This window comes from Xiphophorus maculatus, chromosome 4, assembly GCF_002775205.1.
Source record: "Xiphophorus maculatus strain JP 163 A chromosome 4, X_maculatus-5.0-male, whole genome shotgun sequence".
Classification (NCBI taxonomy): domain Eukaryota; kingdom Metazoa; phylum Chordata; class Actinopteri; order Cyprinodontiformes; family Poeciliidae; genus Xiphophorus; species Xiphophorus maculatus.
Genome location: NC_036446.1, coordinates 15,382,691 through 15,404,893, shown reverse-complemented (window position 1 = coordinate 15,404,893; position 22,203 = coordinate 15,382,691). Strand labels below are relative to the sequence as shown.

Below are 22,203 nucleotides of genomic sequence, written 5' to 3'. Positions count from 1 at the left end.
ATTTGCAGTTTTATATCTGTGGGCATGTACGCACTTTTTCCTTCCGCTAAATCTTCCATTAATACGGTAAGTAGAACAGTGTGAGAACAGCCAGCCTTTCTAGGTATGAACTCTTTGGAGAATATTGATGGCTGTCTGCTGGATGACTGTTGAGTTGGCAGCATTCCCCTGCATTGTGTTGGCAATAACATGACTCAGCATTTCTGTATCAAAAACCCCCTTTTTTAATTGTTATGATGTGACGCTCAAGTGTTTTTAGAGAAACGGAACATTGTATTTTTACTAGGTGTTATTGTAAGGATTTGAGTTTTTCTGTGTTTATTTAGGATTCTGTGCCAGTTGAGTCTCTGTGTTGTCTCGTCTCCCCCTTGACTGATCCCAGCTGTGTCTAGTTCCCTTGATCACCCCTGTGTATTTATACCCACCTGTGTTTCTTGTTCTCTGTCAGGTCCTTGTCTGTTGTCTTCTAGTCGAGTCCAGTTACAACCAGTGTGAGTCGTTGCCTCTGCTCACCTGTGCTGTCTGGATTGTTGAGATTTTTGTCATTAAATCATCACTGCCTTCATTTCCACCGGGGTCTACCACTTTTCTCCTCACCATCTACACCCCACTTCATGACAGATATCCCAAAATCCATCAAATGGGAATAAATGTTTGGAATTCAGGAGCTTGTATGTGGTGAATGTATTAGTAGTGAGAACACCACGGTTTTTATTCAGGGGTTTCAAACTCATTTTCATTTTGGGCTTTATCGAGATCATGAACGCTTGTTGCAACAGAATGTGTTGATAAAAGCTGTTAGCAAACTATTAAAAAATATTCATAAACTGCTGTCTTCGTGAAAGAAATAATACTGAACATCATTTCACATTGATGTAATTTGAAAAAGTACAACTTTTAAATTGGCTAAAATACACTTGAGTGCACAGAAATCTTATGAATCTATTCCATTTATCCATAAAATGTCTACTGATTTCAAGTAAGTACATTTATTTTTAGCCTTTTTTCTTTTACATAACCACTGTCTAGAGGAATTTGACCTAATGACCTCAGATCTGTTTATGTCATTTTAGGGATGCAGCTGTAAACAACAGAACATCTAACAAAGCTTCACAAACAAGACAAAGGGATTTTTCACAGCTCAACTCCTCTATAAATGTGTTATAAACACATATTTATGAACGTTTATAGAGGTGAATTTAAGTCATTCTGGTTGCTGTCTTGTTAAAAAGGTCTATTAGAAATCTGCATAAAAGATTTCTATCTCATTAGCTCCACCCCTGAGATGATTTTAGAAACCTATGTGTTTTAAGTACACATATACTTAAAACTATGTACTTAAAACATTCATATGTTTTAAGTACAATTATAGTTTATTAGAAATTAGTTAAGCCATTTTAAAAACAAGAAGTTCCTTGAATATCAAATTCTGATTGGCCAAATTACAGTAAATATAAGGGAAAATATGTCTCAGGAGGAAAAAGTTTCCAGTAGCAGTGTTCTTTAAAAGTACATCCCAGTAGAAATCAACATTTCTGGTACTGGTGTTTAGCAGTGCAAACTAATCAGCAGCAATATCTGCCACACCTCTGGCAGATATTGTGTAAATGCTAGATGTGCATTGTGCTACAATGAATGCCATGAGTTATAAGCTGTGCCCCTATTGGCTAACGGCAAAACAACTTTTATGATGTTAAAGGATTAAGTGATCTATAGTTGGGTGTTTACTGATCTGAAAAGGGCTGCAAAATATTTTAGAATTAACTACATTTTGAAAGTATTTAAAATCCCCATCGTCCGTCCGTCTTTTCATTTGGAGTACATGTGCCACCCACAAGGTTGTGATGCCCTGGGCAGTGAGCCATGTCTCACTCATCAAAATCCTCCAATCCTGAACAGTCTTTAGGCTCCACAGTAAAACACTGCCAACTAAAGCATAAAAAGCATGTCCTTAATTATTTGTCCTGCTTTATGAAATAAGGAGATTTATATTGCTCTGGATTCTTCTAGGTTGTAAAATCTTTTGGGAGGATAATAAAAGCTTTTACCTTTCAGCTCTCTGGTAAACGGCAGCCTTCAGAAGCATAGAAGTCTTCTGTCATGAACTCTTGTTGAGAGTAAAAATCAGAACTACAGTATTTGCTTGGTGTGTTTTTTTTAAAGAAGCTTTCTTGTGAATGTCCTTGTTAAGATATAAATATTTTTACATAACACTGAACATCGCTGAACCCAAACTCTGAGACGGGACCATATTTCCAACTGACGTCTGTATGAGAGGAGGAGTTTGGTAAAGTCGCTCAGGATTATTTTCAAAATGACTCAAGCAGCTCACTCTCCATCTGGAACAGACGTCTCCAGTTTTCCTTCTTTACTGTGTTGTCCAGAACGGATTGGATGGTTCTAGCAGATCAGATGCGCAAAGACTAAGAATCATGACGGACAAGAGAAATGCGTTTGTGGATAATTAATGGATGTCTGTCTAAGTAGAGTTGCTTCGATGACAGTGGGGAAAATTTGGAAGAGGAGACGGATTTTTCAAATGGACAAACGCGCCGTCTCTCCTGACTTCGCCTTCACAGCTGAGAACTCCCTGGGTCTTACGGTCTTCTGGACAAACTCAGCTTTGTTGGGACCAGCTTCCAAGCGGTTTGCGAGTTGCCTGATTATCACAGGACACATTTGAAACAGCCGATGCGCAATCATCTTCCCATGGACTGGTAAAACTTAGTCTCCCCCTGTTGCTCCAGGTAAGCTGAAATCTGTCCGTCATCATTACTCAGAACTCCGACATGGATTTCAACAACAGCTCGCTGCGCTATCTCCACGTGGAGTTCAACCCGCTGACTGAAATCATGGACGAGAACGAAACGAACTCCACGCTCGGTGAGCGGAACTTGTCGAGCTGCGTCCAGATCCGGATCCCGCAGGAGCTTTTCCTGGCGCTGGGCATCGTCAGCCTGGTGGAGAACATCCTGGTGATCCTGGCGATCATCAGGAACCGCAACCTGCACTCGCCCATGTACTACTTCATCTGCTGCCTGGCCGTGTCCGACATGCTGGTGAGCGTCAGCAACGTGGTGGAAACCATCTTCATGCTCCTGAACGACCACGGCCTTCTGGACGTGCACCCGGGCATGCTGCGCCACCTGGACAACGTCATCGACGTGATGATCTGCAGCTCCGTGGTGTCCTCGCTCTCCTTCCTGTGCACCATCGCCGCGGACCGCTACATCACCATCTTCTACGCGCTGCGCTACCACAGCATCATGACCACGCAGCGCGCCGTCAGCATCATCGCGGTGGTGTGGCTGGCCAGCGTCGCCTCCAGCATCCTCTTCATCGTGTACCACACCGACAACGCCGTCATCGTGTGCCTGGTCACCTTCTTCTGCATCACCCTGGTGTTCAACGCGGCGCTCTACCTGCACATGTTCGTGTTGGCCCACGTGCACTCGCGGCGCATCACCGCGTTTCACAAAGGCAGGCGCCAGTCCACCAGCATGAAGGGCGCGATCACCCTCACCATCCTGCTCGGTGTCTTCATTCTGTGCTGGGGGCCTTTCTTCCTCCACCTCATCCTCATCCTCGCCTGCCCCACCAGTCCCTTCTGCAACTGCTTCTTCCGGAACTTTAACCTTTTCCTAATTCTGATCATCTGCAACTCCCTCATCGACCCGCTCATCTATGCCTACAGGAGCCAGGAGCTGCGCAAAACCCTGCAGGAGCTGGTCCTGTGCTCCTGGTGCTTTGGCATGTAGCGGCCGTGCGCGTCACCGGTAAATTGAGGCAAATTGAGGTCAACGTAAGATCTTTCATCCGAAGAACTGTTTCTCTGTGAAGGTTTTATTGGGCGGATTGGTCCTCGAGCTGCACGCAGCACTTACAAGATGAAGGAGGAATCTTATGAAGACGTTTGCTAATCCCAGCATGGAGCTGGGATTAGTTTCACTGGGAGATTTTGCCGTTTCATTGTTGCTCGAGAACGCTCAATGCCCAATACTTTCTAACTTCAGGGCCTTTTCTTTGACAATGCTGTCAGATAACTCAAGAGATCTTTAACCTAAAAATAGTCATTTAACTTTACATTAATAAATATCAAAGTCCAGTGAAATATTTGACAGCTAGAAGGTCACAGCCGCCTAGAATTTAGGCGAGAAACAAAACATATTTTCTGTGATCATTTGTGTCAACATTTTGTCTGACAATCAGTTACTTAAAGTGACTTTTTTTTATGCTGCAAGAAAATATAATATTAGATTTCAACATTTTATGAAACAAAAGAAATATCCACCAGCGGATCAGTCAGTTATTCGGGATCTTAATCTGCAATATTTTTTGTAAGAGGCCTGAACGGGGATCCGCAGAACGTTGTTGGATTAAAATATACGAGAGTTACCTTTATGATTATTCATTTCCATAATTCACAAACCAACTGAAATATTGATATGCAACGGCTTAAATATATGGTACCAAAGGATTTGTTTGGAGGTAAAAATGGAGGGAGGAAAAAATAAAATGACGAAGGACAAAGATGCGTATGATATTTTACTATAATCAATAACCAAATCAACAACAACAACAACAACAACAACAACAACAACAACAATAATAATAATAATAATAATAATAATAATAATAATAATAAGCAATATTATCTCTATTGCAATAACTTATAACATCTTTCAGCATGAACCATCTGGCAGGGGGCAAACAATAGAAATTGACCTCGGCTGTAATTCATTTACATTTGTGTTGTTAAAAATGTTCATTAATGTACAATATCCATAAATAGATCAATCTAAAAAAGAATAAATATTAAGGTATATTTTATGATTTACATAACAAAAAAAGAAAAGAAAACCCCAAACAGTTTTGTTTTTGGGGTTTTATTTCGAAAAAGACCAAGTTTATTCACTGCATTGATTCAGTAAATCGTGGTTCCCATTAAGTTAACCGATTGAACTGCCTCTCAAAATGCGCCTTGTTGAAACGATCCTTCCGCTCTAGAAATCGTGTTTTCTTAAACAATGCTTGCAGTCAACATCTCCGCCCAAAAATAAAAGTGCGAATGAGACGCGGAGAGGAAAAAAAAACACTGATGGGAGAAAAAAAAAATCACATGAGCAGCTCAACGCCCGAGGCTCATTGCATGGGACGTTTATGAAAGGAGGCTTAATCAAAGTAAGGCTGTTTCTGGAGACGTGATTCCCGGGAAACTTCAAAGACGCGGCTGTTCCGGATTTGAGTTTAGTCTGCTCAGGTCTGAACATCTTTCTGCTAGGAAAGATTATTATTATTATTATTATTATTATTATTATTATTATTATTATTATTATTATTATTATTATTATTATATTGACCTCAGAGAGAAATTCAATGTAAAGCTGTGATTATTTTCTTTATTTTATGCGCTTCTTGTTCTAAAGTTTTATTTACCGTTTCAAAAGTTTCAATTTAAGTTTTAGGTTTACATACGATAACTTGAATCAATGCGTACCACTGTATTTACAGCGTTTAGTACATCACTGTAGCCAATGAAATCGAAATGGCTTAGCAAAAATTTTTTTAACACAACAAAACCTCCATCTTATCTTATTTGTTCTCTTTGTTTTTTCTTACACCTGTTCCTAAAATTAAACACAGGTTAATAGAAATGATTAATAATACTAACTGGAAAAAAAAAATATGTAGCTAAGCTTTCTGTGTAAATAGACTAAGCAAAACCTTAGTTCATAGCTAAGGGATGCCTTTCTGTTTCGACTAAGGAGATCCAAGACTGATCCATTCTCTACATGTAAGGCTTGGAAAGGAGATGAGTAATTATGTTTTAAGAGAAATGACAAATTGTGTCTTTAGTATTTATTGTTTCTGTATGATTGTACAACAATCATAGCCATTTCAGGGCCTCTAAAGACTTTTTTATTGTATGTAAACTTGCAAATATGTGTCTCTGGGGGTAAAATATTTCTGATGAAAGCTGCAGTTTTACCTGTTTTATGTGTGAAATGGTCAGTGTGACACTATTATAAAAAAAAAGAGAGTTGATTTTTCTAGTCTTATTGTTTTCATAATAAAAAAAGTTCAATTAAAAATGTGTTATTTATCCAAAAAAAACAACAAAAAAAAAACAAAAAAAAACCCAACTAATTTACTCCAAGGAGTCTTCACATGCTTTATGTTGCAGGGCCTGTCATTGACAATGCTTTGTGAAGCCACCTTTCATTGCAAACAGAGTTGCCATTCTTTGAGATATTTCTAGCTGTGCTTGTCTGCTGGACATTTTGACAATAGTTCAAGATTAAAGACATTGGATGGATGATGCCTGAACATCAGATTTCAAGTCTTGCTATGATTCTTTGACTGGGTCATTCTAAAGTGCGATATACTTTAATATGAATTCATTCACATTAATCATGGTTGTCGAAAGTCACTGACCTGTTGAATGTGAATCTTTGCCTTCGTCCTGAATCTTTTGGAACAAGTTTTCTTCTCAACACCCTGTTTGAGAAGAAATGCACATATAATTTACCACAAACGCTAAAACCTTCTTTTCTTAGGGTCCTATGAAGCCAGAACATTATCTTCACATGTTTAGATATCATCTTAAGGCTTTACTTCAGCTACCTTAGAGTGGGATGGTAAGGTAGGAGGAACAAAACCCAAGAAACTGAGGCAAAACATTGCATGTTGGGTCATCAACGTTCCAAATAACTGTTAGACCTTGTCTCCAGGTATTTCTTGTAAATTTTTGATGTTTCTAAAATCACTGCGACGTGAACTGTAACCATATACTTTAGTCAGATGAGAGTCAGATTGAGAAGTTAGGAATAAAAACTTCATGCAGGTTTAACATGAAACAAAGGATGATTTGTGGAAAACCACTTCATGCCCGCTGGACTATTTGTGATCCAGTGGATCTGTTTCTCTTCCAAAAGCCCCAGAAAGTTTTCTAGACTTCATGCCGCCATGGACGCTTTCAAATACTGGGACATTTTAACTAAAGATCTATAAGTCTTTGCCAGTAATCTTGGAATCTTAAAATGGGTCATCATTGGATTTTTTAGACCTCTCTAACCCAGAGGAGAGCAACAGGATAGCAATGTCCTTATCCAGAGTAACAATATGCAACTACTAAACATTGTTCAACACCGGCGACAATTAATCATCCTTAACTTTAGATCACAGTTGGTCACAAAACTGCAAAAATCTTCATTTTAGATTATGTACACATGAGAGATTACTGGGTTTTTTAATAAATCTTTAAACTCACCTTTTAACCACACCTTGACTGCTTTATGTCAAATCAGTGACACAAGTACTACATTATGAAAACTTGCATCAGTTTTCTTTCTTCTTCATATGAACCTAATAGTGGATCTGATGTGGAGAGGCCACTTGACTTTAATTATAACTCATTACACTAAATTAGGGCACAGTGTCACTGCTTTATTTACAGGGAACAGCGTTTTCAGAGTCAGGCAGGATTATGACTTCCTCTTCCTTCCATACAGCACAGCTTTGTTCATAGCACAGACCAAATCGCTCCAGCAAAAAACTAATGCAATCATAATTAATTTCCATACTGTTAACCTAAAGATTTTAAGATCATCAAGAGCGATGTGTACAGTATTTACAGAATAGTTATTATAGTGTAAGCTTTTGATTACATTTATTCATAAAGTGGATTTTTACACCTCTTTATTTTATAAGCACTAATTGTTTTTAGAAAAAATATTATTTTTAATAGAATATTAATACTTTACTACTGGGCACTATGTGTGTGAACTTCCACAATGTTTCTTTATCTTTTGCACCATTTCTTAAATCATTTTTGGGTTTGCTAATCCTTTCCAGTGGCTGACAAGCCAACAAGTGGTACATTTCACAGTTAATTACGCTTTTATTTACTGTCATTTCGTGTTTAAAGCTTCAACATGACGCCCTCATGATTACTGTTTCTAGGAAAGTGCAAAGTGCTTCAGGTTATGAGCCTTTTACTCTGAAAAGTCACTGAATAATATCATTCAACTCTCTTCAAAGAGCCATTGGCTTTTTGTGAAAAATGTTCACACATTCAAATGATGTATAAAAATCCCTAGGCAGTGTTAAAATTTACAAGACAGTCGTTGTTGCATGCGGGTGGTGGGCATGATCAAAGAAGATAAGATAAAATACGTTGCTGGAATTAGACAGTTTGGTAATGCTCTCTTGGTCAAAGTGTCTACTTTATGGGGGAATTCCCACATTTATCCAAAGGACTGGTCTCTCATTACTAATGAAATTAAAATGAAGGTGCCTCTTTGTTTTTCATTTGGTTTTACAAAGCCATTCTGTGAAGTTCGAAGGTGTTTGACCATTAGACGCCCAACCGGTCATGAAGGAACACAGCAGATTGTTTGAAGTAGAGCTAAAATACAAAACACTATCCAAAGCTTTGAAAAATCTCACAGAACACCGTACATCATCTGGAAATGGATTATTGGTCTCTGCTTTGTTTTACACAGGTAAAAAGCAGTTTGTACAAATACCAACTTAATTCTAACATGGCTGTGCATCTCAGGATCAACATTTCTGGTGTATGTCTTAGTTTATAGTCTTTCCGTGCCCTCCTTCTTGTTCTTCTAGTTTTGTTGTTGTTGTTATTGTTAATATTATTATTAGCAGTAACATAGTAGTAGTTATAATATTGTTATAACTGTAATCCAAGAGCTGTTATCGTTATGCATTTTTCTGTCTTATTTCAAAATTCTGTTTAATTAAAAAAGTTAAAACTCTTCAATTTAAAAAGTGAATCCTATTTTTCTTTTTACCAATAAGTCTTGCTGATGAATTTCCCAATGGGAGACAATCAGAGATTGTTGTCTATTTTATTCTACTTGAGCCTCAATTAAATTTCAAAGTAAATTCAGCAGTAATTATTTGGCTATTCTACATAGGATGAAGTGAAAAATCACTAGGCAAATTTCAACTATTTTATTGGAAGGATTGGGGGCTGAAAATGTTAAAACTTCAAAATAAAAGCTTAAAAACATCACTTTAAACTTTGTTATTGCATTTAAATCAAATCAAGCCCCTCTTAAACATATAAAATGCATTGATTTGATCTTAATCTTTACTTTATTTAAAATAACTCACGTCAAAAGTGCACAGATGCTCGCCTAAGGGTTTTATTCTGAAGGAAACAAACCGGAAGCAGCTGTTGAGACGGAGGTAAATTTACACTTCGCTTTGTGATGTTGCTGATGACAGGGGCAAAACAACACTCCGAGAGCAGCCCATATTAACAATATTAGTGGCTACAAAATACGCTTTACTAGCTGCTTGTTATCTGATGTTAACACGGTAAAGAACGGGGTAAGCTTTTATACACACTCGCTCTGAAATGCGTCAGAATTAGTATCAAAACAACAGAAGAAAACACAGTTTTTTGAAGCTGGTTAGCTCGTTAGCCTTAGCCGGGATGGTGTTTATTTGCCATTTCATGGTGGTAGGATGGCTGAAACTTGTTGTTTTCCATATTCAAGATTATTTTCGGCAGTAATATGTGAAGCGTTGCGTTAGGTGACCATTCAACGGGAGTCCTGATTGGTTTATAATGAGGTGATGAAGCGCCTACTTGCACTGGCTGCAAGCTTTAAGCTGTTATTTAATTATCTGAACTCATTCCTGTTTCTCAGATTCTGAGAAGAGACAGAGAACACATGCAAATTAGTTCTTTGTATGACAAGCATTGTCATTGCCATTCATTTTTAGTCATTCCTTCTTTGAGTGAGCTTTTAACAATTTTAACAGACACCTTTAAAGGTACCAGGCATACAGTTCTATGAATCTAAAGCAGTCATACTTTACTACTTTAGTTTTCTGGATTGTTGAAATCATGATTAGGGTTTCACTGACATAATATTTTCTATAGCAGCAGAACATTTTCCAATGTACAGTTAGCAAGTGGACACATTAGCTAGCCAGCTTCCACTATAAACTAGCCCTGACTATCAAGAACAAGAGAAGTGAATTTGACTGCCTGTGTGTCACCTTAGTTGGTTTTTGTCTTTCTTAGATGTAGCCGATAAAATGGAGTATGATGAGAGACTTGCACATTTCCGTCAAACTCGCCTCAATCCCTTTGATCGTGGAGAAGAGGAAGAACCTGAAGGAGGGAAGGCAACCCAGCAACATGGTAAAGAAAATTATTGTTAATCACAGCTAAGTAGAAAAACACAAGTATAAACAAAAATATATAACTATGAGACAAAAACAAGTTATAAGAGAAATGTTAACAGTATTTTTTCTTCTGGTAAAGAAAGGTATTTAATTACAGTTTAACACCAAAAACCTGGCTTGTTTTACTCGTCACTTATCGGGATACAGATTCGGACTTATGTTTGGTTTGTCTACTTATCATACATCATCTTATTCAAGAATTATCTTGTAAAAAGTTTACAAACTACATTAGATCAGTTGTTTTTTATGCTGTAAAAACAATGTGAAGAATGCCCTAGTCAAGGTGTTCAATGACATCCATATAAACACAGACTGTGGAAGAACCACAGTCTTAAATAAATAAAATACAGAGGTCCAACAGAACCTGCACTGAGGTACTTTTGGACCTCAGTGACTTGTTACTGAATTGACTGAAGAGTTGGGTAGAAACTCATCCATGCGTTTATCTTTAGTTGCATTGATTACTGCAGCAGTGTCTTCACAGGTCTGCCTAAAAAGTCAGACAGCTGCAGCTGATCCAGAATGCTGCTGCTCGTGTTCTGACTAAAACCAGGAAGTTAGAGCACATCACACCAGTTTTACAGTCCCTACACTGGCTTCCTGTGGCTCAGAGAATAGACTTTAAAATACTGCTGTTATTTATAAATCACTGAATGGCTTAGCACCACAATACATTAAAGATCCGCTGCTGTTGTACCAACCTTCCAGACCGCTCCGGTCTTCTGGTTCTGGTCTGCTCTGCATCCCTAGAACCAAACATGGAGAAGCAGCATTCAGCTTCTATGCTCCACAAATCTGGAACAAACTTCCAGAAAATTGCAAAACAGCTGAAACACTGAGTTCCTTTAAATCTTAACTAAAACCCCATCTGGTTAGAGTTGCGTTTGAAACCTAATCATGAAACAATAAATAATCTGATGTGGAAAATGTAATGTTGTTGACTGTGTGTTCTATGACTTTGTAATTTTGTGATGTAAAACACTTTGAAATGCCTTGTTGCTGAAAGGTGCTATATACATAAAATTTGATTGACTCTAGATTAAAAACTTTCCCAAATGTGGTCTCTAATTGAATGGAGAGAACAAAATACTCATCACAAACATTGTCTTTTCACTTTTAGAAAGTTTATATATTTAAGTCTTTATTTTATTTTTTCTTATGGGATATTTTTTTCTGCGTTCATGGGCTTCCCCTTTATCTGCTTTTTGTTAATGTCACTTCCTTGCAAACTTCCTCACATTTGGTGCAGGACTTTCCTTCTTAAAATCCACTTTTAAGAAATGGTTGAACATAATGAAACAGTTTTAATGTCAGTCAAATACTAGCGAAAACAAAAAAGCCAAATGGACTCTTGTGACCAACTCCAGGCCTGTAAAACAAGAAGTGGGAAATGTTGTAGCTAAACCAGAACAAATGAGAAGCAAAAGTGTAAGCAGGAAATTAGTAACACTTCCTTGGTTGTTGGATTTGGGAGCTCAAGCAAAACTTCTCAAAACACTTTATCCGCGCTGATCCTTACATTGCAAGTGATTCGACACTCAAGTTAAAGATGTTTTGCTCTGAAGTGTACACAGGTAAAGGATACATTTTTCTGCACTTTTCAGTTTTAAGCCAAATGAATTTGATAGATATTAAAATGGATTATCTTCAGTCTTTGCGAAAAAAAAAAGAAAAGAAAGTTTTAGTCTTTTTAGTTATGTTTATTCTTCTTGGACTAACAAGTTTTTTTGTTGTTTTTTTTTCATATTGATTTAGCGCAGCTTTTACAAAAATGTATCCTTTTTTTCTGTTAAATTTTGATGCAGTTTTATGTATTTTCACTTTAAAATGACAAAAAAATGCAATAACTGCTAGGATTTACAAGTGGTTTGTAGTTTTGTAAAGCATATGTGGTTACCCAATGTGCATTTTTGCCATAGTGTAATCCCTTTTATCTGGATTAATATGGTGTTGCTAGGCACCGGCTCATAAAAAGGAACAATTTAGAAACTAAACAGCCTGCTGCTTTTATTTACATTTGAAAAAAACATGTTGGTGTCAGATTTTCAGTTTTAATGTCTTATCAGAAAGCAACATGATTATAACTTACTGCTTAGTTGCTGACATAATGCACAGCGTAGTCAAATAAATAAGTGGCAGTTGCAGAATTTGTGGTAAAAGGAGAAATTATTTTTTGTCTAAATGACTATTAAAAAAGTGGATGTAAAAAAAAAACACTGACAGCAGAATGAATTAAACTTCAGAGTTCATTTACTCAGCTGATCTACATTTTTTTATGACGGTGATCACATGTCCTTTTAAACAGCTTGGTTACACATTACTGGACGGTAATTAAAACAATTCTCAGTTTGTTCCTCAGTTTGTGATTCTCCTGTGTGTGGAGGCAGTATGGACGACTGAGCAACCAGTACTTAACTTTAACTTGACTTTAAAGTTGTGATTCTGTGTTTTCAGAAGGAAGCTCTGAACTGTTTTCTGGGACCAAAACCCACAGTTCTGACCGCACCATGGACCTTGGCCTAGCTGAGGACCATTTTTCCAGACCTGTGGTGAGTTTTAAATGTTTTTCTGTAACAGTTGGAAAGTAAGATGTGTAAACTGGCCAGGATCAGTGAATCCCTGTTTCTGTTTTGTTGCTGAAGCTGTGCTTTGCTCTTAACACAATGAAAGTGTTAAACTGCTGAACTCCTTAATTTAAGAAATGTCTTGGAGCACTGAAAATTCTCATAAATCGACGCAGGGTAAAAAGACTGACCAAAATCAAATGTTTGGTGTTTATTTTTCGACCATGACTTGTTATACTTTTTGCTTGATCTGTTTAATTAAACAAATCATCTTACATAATCTGACTTTTATTCCAACCTGTAGCCATGATACAACCATTGTTGCTGACAGGACATTAACCAAAATGGCTGTTGCTGAGATTCAATCAAACTGTTGCAAAGTAGAAAGACTTCCATCTTAAATTAATGGGGTTTTTTGTTGTTTTTAAAAAAATGTTTTTTCAGGGTTCCTTTGTGGCTTCGGACATTGAACAGCTGAAACTGGCCATAGAAGAATGTAAGAAGCTGATCTTGGAGCTGCCGGAGCATTCAGAGAGACAAAAAGACACTGTGGTCAAACTGATCCACCTGCGACTTAAACTGCAGGAACTTAAGGTTAGAACTGAGACGAAGACACAACACGGATGTTTATTTTAATGCTGCTTCAGGAGGATGGATGATGTGTTCCTCTGTGTTTTATTTTTCTATTTGAGTAACTTTTTTTATTTTCTTCTTCAAAATATTCCTGACAAATCTGAGTGGCACACTGGGAATTATTCAGAACTAACAGCATTACACTTCAGGTCATAGCGAATGATGATTACAGAAATGAATCATTATTTTGAATTAAACCCTGTTTTTGATATACAGTATATCCACAAACCCAACCACATTATCTCAAAATCTGAGTCTCATTTTGCTGTTTTCCTCTGAAGGACCCAGAGGAAGATGAGCCTAATCTGAGAGTCATACTGGAGCACCGCTTTTCAAAAGAGAAGAGTAAAAGTGTGAAACAGACCTGTGACAAGTGCAGTACCATCATTTGGGGTCTAATCCAGACCTGGTACACCTGCACAGGTAAACCATGATATACACTGATGCAGCACTGCAGGGTGTGTTAGTGCAGAAAACTACAAAACACCACAGAATATGTAGAAAGCAACAAGGTGTTTGTTGTTCACACTAAAGGACTTAATTGAACCCTGGAGTTTTAATAGTTTAACTCAAAAGCATTTAATATGAACTGCTAATGAAACTGTTTGCAGCATTCATTCATGAACAAATTTTTCAAGTTTAGAATTGAATAATTTGAGCTGCACCACAACTTTCACCATGATGTCGTCACACAGATATGCATGTTTCTGATTACGTCATCACACAGATTGAGGCACGTTTGTTTTGTCTAGATGATTACATTTTTCCACGCCGAACCCGAGCTTCACCCCGAGCTTCACTCCGAAGCTCAGAGCTTGAAGGGTTCAACCCTTCATGCTGTGAAAATAAACCCTTCATTTAATGAAGGGTTTATTTTACCCAGAAAGATTATCCAAAATCCCACTAACATTGCCTATGTTTCTGTTCATAATACTTTATTGTTACTAATTTTTTGAAGGTCAGTTTGTGACTAAATGAAGAAATGAAACGAACAGTTCAGCTCTGACTCTGCTAGAGGGGAAGTTAAAGAGAATATCAGTTTGTTTATGTGAAGCAGGTTTCGTTCAGGTTCTTGTTACTTCATGAATATCACAGTTTAAAGTCACAAGGAAACTAAGTTTTAGTTTTTATAACATTTACTAAAGCTTTCTCTAAGGCATGCACATTCGAGATAAAATCAATCTTTGTCTGAGTAAGTGAAAATATTTCTTTTTTGCTTTTCGTAGCATGCAATTGTGTTTTCTTGTTTCAGGATGCTATTACCGTTGCCACAGCAAGTGTATGAACCAGATCACGAAGCCCTGTGTCCGGTCAAAGGTGAGCCACCAGTCGGAGTATGAACTAAGCATCTGCCCAGAAATAGGACTAGATCGACAAGACTACCGTTGTGCAGAATGCCGCACTCCTATCTCACTGAGTGAGTACAAATGAGATGGAAAGTTGTCAAAATCTGCCATTAATTCATTGTGAGGTTTTGAATTTATTGCTTAAAATTTGGCTAAAATAAGAATGGGGAACCCATAAATGTCATTCTGTTAAAGTGTGTTGAGAAATGTGCAGGAGTCCTGTACTCCCCCTCCACTACAGTAAGTATAATCCTAAATCTCTGAATGAACAACATGTGGCTGTGATTCTGTTTTTTGCATGATGTAATTTCTCTACTTTTTTACTTACTTTAGCTTTACTGTAATGCGCCATGTTTATGTTCCAGGAGGTGTTCCCAGCGAGGCCAGGCAATGTGATTACACAGGCCAGTATTACTGCAGCACGTGCCACTGGAACGACACGGCTATCATTCCAGCTCGGGTCATCCACAACTGGGAGTTTGAGCCGCGGAAGGTACCATCAGCAGGCATGCGATAAAAGTTGATGCACCAAAGAATGACTTGTTGGAAATGAGTCCAGAGGCAGGACTTACTGACCTTAGCAACTGAAACCCCAGGCAGTCAAAATAACTGCATGATTTCAACCCATTTTACAATCATGTTTCCGCGTCTTTCACGGTTTAATTCAGTTTATTTTCTATTTTCTTGTTGAGAGGAACGGCAATAAATAAATAAGTTTCATGGTCTTTCTAATTTGGTAGATTATGGGTATATTTTCCTAGCAACTCAGTTAACTACTAAAACACAGTTCACGGTAAATCATGTTTTTCTTTTTTTTGTTTGTTTTGGACATCACATGGATTCTCAGTGCTTTGAAGAGCTGCTTTGGACACATAAAGTTACTGAATGTAGACACGATCACCTGCTGCCACCTCAGATCCTAACACTGTCTAATCAATCTTGAATGGTTTGGTATGTAAGCTTAATGATCGGTGGTTTTCTTATGGCTAGACAGCAGTTAAATCCTAATCCCATGAGATTTCTTTGCATTGTACATGTGGAAATGCTCTTACTTTAAAAAAAGAACTGAACTGCAAGTTTTGCATTTTGTTTATGATGTGATTTCACCAAAAATTTAAGTGATTGTTAGACCACAACCAATCAAGATTTTTGTTTTTGACCACTTCAGAGATTGCTTAAAAAAGGCACTGACACTATTCTCAATTTTTGGGGGAAGTGAGTGCTAGATATATAATAGTAAGAAAGGTACATCTTTGTTTCTTGTGTAAAAGTATCTTTTCTCAGAGGACATTTTCTCTGTTCCAGGTTTGTCGTTCCTCCATGCGTTACTTGACGCTCATGATGCCTCGACCTGTGCTGAAGCTGAAAGAAATCAACCCACTTTTGTTCAACTTTGTGGAGGAACTGGTTGAGATCAGGGTGAGGAAATTGATTTATTTCTCTTCCTAAAAATCTTAAATTTCACTTTGAGTTCACAATTTTGGGGACATGTGTAGAGTTTTGACCTGGTAGCTCATTTTAAACCCTTCTTTGTTGGATTGCTGCTCTCAAACCAGCTCTGTTACACCTAAAGGTACATTAGAAAACTCAAATTAAGTGTGACCCAGTGCTGAACCACAGCTGAAATTGCTTTATATATTTTTAAACCTTCCTAATTGGAGCCTGCCATAGCAGAGCATAGGAGATCTGCTGCTAAGAGATGAGCGCGTTTTCTGGTAACAAAGTGCCGCAAAGTAAACATCTGATTTTTACTTTTGCAAAATGTACCAACTGTAAATTTCTTGTGTCTAAGCAGATGAACAGCATTTCAAAATAGCTTATGTTTTATAAACAATAATTAATTTTGTGCTAAGACATGAGCTTTTTGTTTTCTGGTAACAAACTGCTGCGAAGTATAAATCAGATTTTTACATTTGTTTATAATATATTCACCACCAATGACAAAAAAAATGAAACATTTTCACTTTTCTTAAAAGTTCGCCTAGTGCACAATTCTTGTTAAGTAGTGTAAGATGAATAGTATTTTAAAAGAACAGAAGAAATCTTATGTTCTTTGAACAATAACAATATTTGTTGTTAATCTGTTGCTAAGAGATGAGCACCATTTCTGGTAACAAAGTGCCGCAAAGTAAACATCAGATTTTTACTTTTGCAAAATGTACCAACTGTAAATTTCTTGTGTCTAAGCAGATGAACAGCATTTCAAAATAGCTTATGTTTTATAAACAATAATTAATTTTGTGCTAAGAGATGAGCTTTTTTTTTTCTGGTAACAAATTGCTGCGAAGTATAAATCAGATTTTTACATTTGTTTATAATATATTCACCACCAATGACAAAAAAAATGAAACATTTTCACTTTTCTTAAAAGTTCGCCTAGTGCACAATTCTTGTTAAGTAGTGTAAGATGAATAGTATTTTAAAAGAACAGAAGAAATCTTATGTTCTTTGAACAATAACAATATTTGTTGTTAATCTGTTGCTAAGAGATGAGCACCATTTCTGGTAACAAAGTGCCACAAAGTAAACATCAGATTTTTACTTTTGCAAAATTTACCAGCCGCAAATTTCTTGTGTCTAAGCAGGTAAGGAGTATTTCAAAAGAGCTTATGTTTTATAAACAATAATTAATTTGGTGCTAAGAGATGAGCGTTTTTTTTCTGGTAACGAACTGCCACGAAGTATAAATCAGATTTTTACATTTGTGTTGAATGTCTGTTTTATAATATATTTACAACCAGCAGCTACTGCCAGTAACCATTTCCCTAAAATATATTGTTTAGCTATTTTGTTTATTTACTAGCCATGTTCATTACACTGAATGGAGGAAGTCAATGTAAGACAACAGGCTAGTTATACCCCATGCCACTGACAGTATTTTGGCTACTTTGAGCTTATACACTAAATTTAACATGCTTGTGACTCTCCACCTGTTATTGAGTACATTGTATCTTACTTAGCATTGATGCTAATTTTTAGCATCAGAACACTGGGTTCCAGCCGACACTTTGGCAGGCCCTGTTTAATTTTTTTCAGAAATGTTCTAGTTCTCTTTAATACTGCTGTTGTTACAGACTGATTTCGTGAGTTTTATATGATATTTAAGTCAAACAGAGAGAGCTGTTCTTAACACTTGTAAACTTTTGAGTTATGTAACAAAATGGCTTCTGTTAAAGATTTTTGTCTCATTAATATTTTGGTTCTCCATAAATTTGTTTTACAGCTGCTGATAATTGCAATGAGAAAAAAGCCCATTTTTAATTGAGGGTGGCGATCTCATGCTGGGAGTTCCAACAACAACATTTAATTTTGTATGTGTCTTGGATTCACAGAAACTTCGCCATGATATCCTCTTGATGAAACCTTATTTCATTACCTGCAAGGAGGCGATGGAGGCTCGGCTGCTGCTGCAGGTCAGTAACTATTTGAGTTATCAACTTAACAAACATCAAAATGACTTAGCAGCATTCTTTTTAATCGGTAAAACAGAGTGAAACATTTTCCCTCTTGTGGTGGAATTGTGCACCTAGTAAAAGTATCTAGGCGGTAGTGTTTAATAGAATCTCTCAAATGTTGAGCATTTTAATTTCAACAATCCTCTTTGGATTTTTTAAATTATTATTTTATGGTTAGTATTTGCTTTGGTTATATAGAAACTCATAATTTTCAAACATTTCAATTCTACTCTGTTATGTCCATGAACACATTATTATTGGGCTACTACCCTGTTAAAGATGAATGATTACAGAATAATAAATAATCACCACTTTTGCCATTTGAGCACCAAAACAGAAGTTTCTTTGTTCAGGAGAAGGAATGGGAAACCTAGAAATAAAAACTTTAAACACGTTAGAACATACAAGTGACTATTTTAATTATCCGTTTCCTAATTTATAATTCACCCGTTTCTTTCAAAGTTGAGAGTTGCTGCGTTCAAGTTGCCTGCACAGGTCCTAGGCTACGCTGCTCTGGTTTTGCTTCATGTTTCCTTTGTGTTTCTGCTCCACAGCTGCAGGATCGCCAGCACTTTGTTGAAAACGACGACATGTACTCACTACAGGATTTGATCGACATCTCCACTGGGAGGCTGAGCTGCTCCCTCACTGAGATCCACACAACATTTGCCAAGCACATCAAGCTGGACTGCGAGGTGAGCCCAGTCCACTAAACGTTATACAGCTTCCTATTCGCACTTTAGCTACGGGACCAGTTAAAAATATCATTCATTAAGTATCTAAACTTGATGCCACTCTTGTTCCGTTTCTGTGTTGTACTTGTGTGTGTGTGTGGTGTGTGTGTAGCGTTGTCAGGCCAAAGGCTTTGTCTGTGAGCTTTGTAAGGAGGGAGACATCTTGTTTCCGTTTGACAGTCACACCTCAGTGTGCCACGAGTGTTCTGCCGTCTTCCACAGGTGAGGAGCCACCAACCTTTTAAACTGAATTAAACTGAAATCTCTCAACTTTTAAGGCTGAAATTGTAGACGTAAGGAAATCTCGAGCAGAGCAGGGCAAAGCCGCTGATTAACACAGTAAGTCAGACTGTGTTTGTGTCAGTCTGATTAACTTCCTTTATTTCCTCAACAGGTTAAACCACGTGTCAAACTCAAGGCCCCAGGGCCAAAATAGACCCGCCATATGTTTTTATGCGGCCCTCTAGATTCTAGAAGGAAGCATAAAAAAATAACGTTCAAGATGACAGTGGTGTTCTTAAAGATGATTTTATCAATCAGTAGTTTTTAGCTGTAAACTGCCAAATTGCTTCAATATGAAAAGACGTTCAATAGTATTTAATTTCAATTCAATTTGAATTCAGAGACAGCTTTTCATTAATACCCTAACTGTTTGTTAATGGGTAGTTTTATTAATACGTTCTCCCACAACCGGCCTTTTGAGGACATTTGTGATCTTCATGTGGCTTGAAATGAAAATGGGTTTGACACCCCTGGGTATTCATCTGTCTAATCCTTCATTTAGGCTGTGATAAGTAGATTAACAGAACTTTATTGTACATTCTCATTTGACTGTACATATTGCAATAGTAAGCCAGTAAATCTGACGTGATCTGGCCCGAATTTCAGGTTGGATTTGGCTCAGGCCATAAATCTAAACTCTCTCCACGTAGGAGGAAGATAATTTTTACACCTTTTATTCAGGATCTTTTTCATTTGGTCATGGCACTGGGAATAATCTCAAATTCATGCAGACAAAACAGACACAGCTGTTGCTTTGACCACAGAGGGATCAGATGGCCACTAAAAGCCACCCAGAGACCCGTCGTCCTGCAGAGCACCACAAAATGCCTCATGGGAAACAGTCGTAAGCCTTAAGCAGATACTTAAAACACATGTAGGCCGGAGAAGTAAACTCAACTGACCCTCTCACCACTTTTACGAGTTTAAAGACATAAACAAATCAAGTATCTGTATTATTTGCAGTTGCTGAGTCATTCTTCTAGTTAAGAAAGCAACTGTTTAACTTGTCTATATTTTGCATATATCGTGTATGTGTTTAGAGACTGCTACTATGACAACTCTACCACCTGTCCACGATGCGCTCGAATGACTGACCGCCAACAGGATGAGGTGGAAGAAGAGAAATGAGCTAGACTCCAGGAAGAAGCACAAGATGTTTTTTATAACATGTTCATTACTCTTAGTCGGGGCCAAACTAGCTTCCCGTCTCGGTATTATGTTTGACTTGTTTTTTGTTTTGTCTTTTTCTCTTCTGTGCACTACAATGTGAAACAGGGAACTAAAACATTTAGAACCTGGTGTACTGAACGTTCTTGTGCGTCTCAGGTGACCCAGTGCTACTGTTGGAATATTTGTGAACATGGCTCCTGGTGTAAGATTACATTTCAGTTCCCTTTAGAACAATTTCTTGACATCAGTCCAAGATGACGCCAGAAGAAACTGTGTATTTCTCTTCTTGCAGCTAAACGTATGTCCTTTAATAAAATGTTTTGATGTATTAAGTCGAAATTCCCTGCTTTTCACTACAAGATGGAAAAATGTTAGCCATCGTAAATATACTACTCATCTTCTTGTTTTGTGATTTTTCATATAAAACTAAAATCATGTGCTCAATATCGATTATTGTGGCAAAACTAAACAGAAAAATACAGATTTTAATTCTGTCCTGATTCTGCAGGTTCTTTCAGAATATTTTCTTCTTTTTTTTTTTTCAAATCAAACCCTAATAATCAGTTTTAAATAGTTTATGAAGTCTTTATATAAACACAACTACAGGGCAAACAGCAATATTTATTTGCATCATTCAGTATGCATTTATGCTCATATTTCTGTCAGTCAGTTAGTAGAGGAATAAACTTTAACTATTATAATTTGATGAGATAAAAAAAAAAAAAAGTGATTATAACAATATTCTGAATCTGCACTAACAGGTTAACCGAAGCATGCCTCTGCAGTACAGTTTGGACTAAAGGAGTTAATTTTGCTTCTCTGTTATTTAAATCTGTGAACTCGTCCGTACATTCAGGATGTAGCTAATGGGTTGGATGTTCAGCTGCTATCCAAACATCTTCATGTCATTGTGTTGATGGTTTCAGTCTTATGCTATTGAGAACAAGTTTTGTGTAGAAATGAGGAGTTTATTAGGTGGCAATTTTGTTAACCATTTGAACAAAGTATTTGTTTTAAAATATCAATGTTTTGGCTGTGTTATTTTTTCAGCAGCGCTGTAGTACTGTAAATATATTGGGTTTTATTTGTGTTGTTTTTTTTTAACTTAATGACCATACATGCTGTTGGTGAAAGCAATGCCTTGTTGTAAAACGACTGGTCAGTGCATGAAATAAATAAACTTTCTGGCTAATGTTTTGAAATGTTTTTTTTTCAATATTTCAACATAATCTTTCCTGTCAAAAAGAAAATGCCATCTGATTTGTGAAGTGCACCAGTGAAACACCCATTAGATGATGCTGGTAAAGGCACATTTATTCAAATGTGGTAAAAAGATGAGAGGAGAAGTTTTTTTCAGATTGCACATCACCAATGGAGCACTGTACCCACGTGGCTCTAAAGGTTTTGTTAAGAGAGCTGAAACATGAGCAGTTTCAAATGTCCATCAATTTTGACTTAAAACCGTCAAAAGTCTCAGACAGCTGAGGATGAAAAGCAATTTTGTTTTTCAGCACATTCAAGCATGCATCCAAATTGAAGCTTTTGCATTGGTTTAGTCAGATTACATAACAAAAATGTTGTGAGGTCACATGAAGAGGGTGTCCCTTTGGAGACGTCCGGTGCTATCTTGAAACAAAGCCATAAACTAGAAAAGTAGACACCAGATAAATAATGGTAATAAACTGAAATATGTTCAAGATATATTTATTTACATTCCACTTTAAATGCGTCTTCAATTAACTTTCATCTCGCGAGATCTTCGTTTTGAACTTGTTCTTAGGTGCGCGCTGCGCTGGTC

General features: G+C 37.2%; 2 protein-coding genes across 3 annotated transcripts; both read left to right on the top strand.

Annotated features, from left to right (window-relative positions):
* Positions 1-2,722: 2,722 nt before the first annotated feature.
* mc1r (melanocortin 1 receptor) lies at positions 2,723-6,095 on the top strand. Its single transcript, XM_023331925.1, has one exon. It carries the CDS (start codon positions 2,790-2,792, stop codon positions 3,756-3,758), a length of 969 nt encoding a protein of 322 aa, XP_023187693.1. The 5' UTR covers positions 2,723-2,789; the 3' UTR covers positions 3,759-6,095.
* A 3,129-nt stretch (positions 6,096-9,224) lies between these two features.
* def8 (differentially expressed in FDCP 8 homolog) lies at positions 9,225-21,599 on the top strand. Of its 2 annotated transcripts, XM_005804948.3 has the most exons (12): positions 9,225-9,354; positions 10,058-10,177; positions 12,676-12,770; positions 13,230-13,379; positions 13,700-13,841; positions 14,671-14,835; positions 15,130-15,257; positions 16,070-16,183; positions 18,097-18,177; positions 18,774-18,914; positions 19,066-19,175; positions 20,276-21,599. In XM_005804948.3, the coding sequence occupies exons 2-12, from the start codon at positions 10,072-10,074 to the stop codon at positions 20,361-20,363; spliced, it is 1,320 nt and encodes a 439-aa protein (XP_005805005.1). In that variant the 5' UTR covers positions 9,225-9,354; positions 10,058-10,071; the 3' UTR covers positions 20,364-21,599. The 2 variants fall into 2 exon arrangements, with proteins under 2 accessions (XP_005805005.1, XP_023188707.1); XM_023332939.1 differs by lacking the exons at positions 9,225-9,354; positions 10,058-10,177 and adding an exon at positions 11,725-11,795.
* Positions 21,600-22,203: the final 604 nt, after the last annotated feature.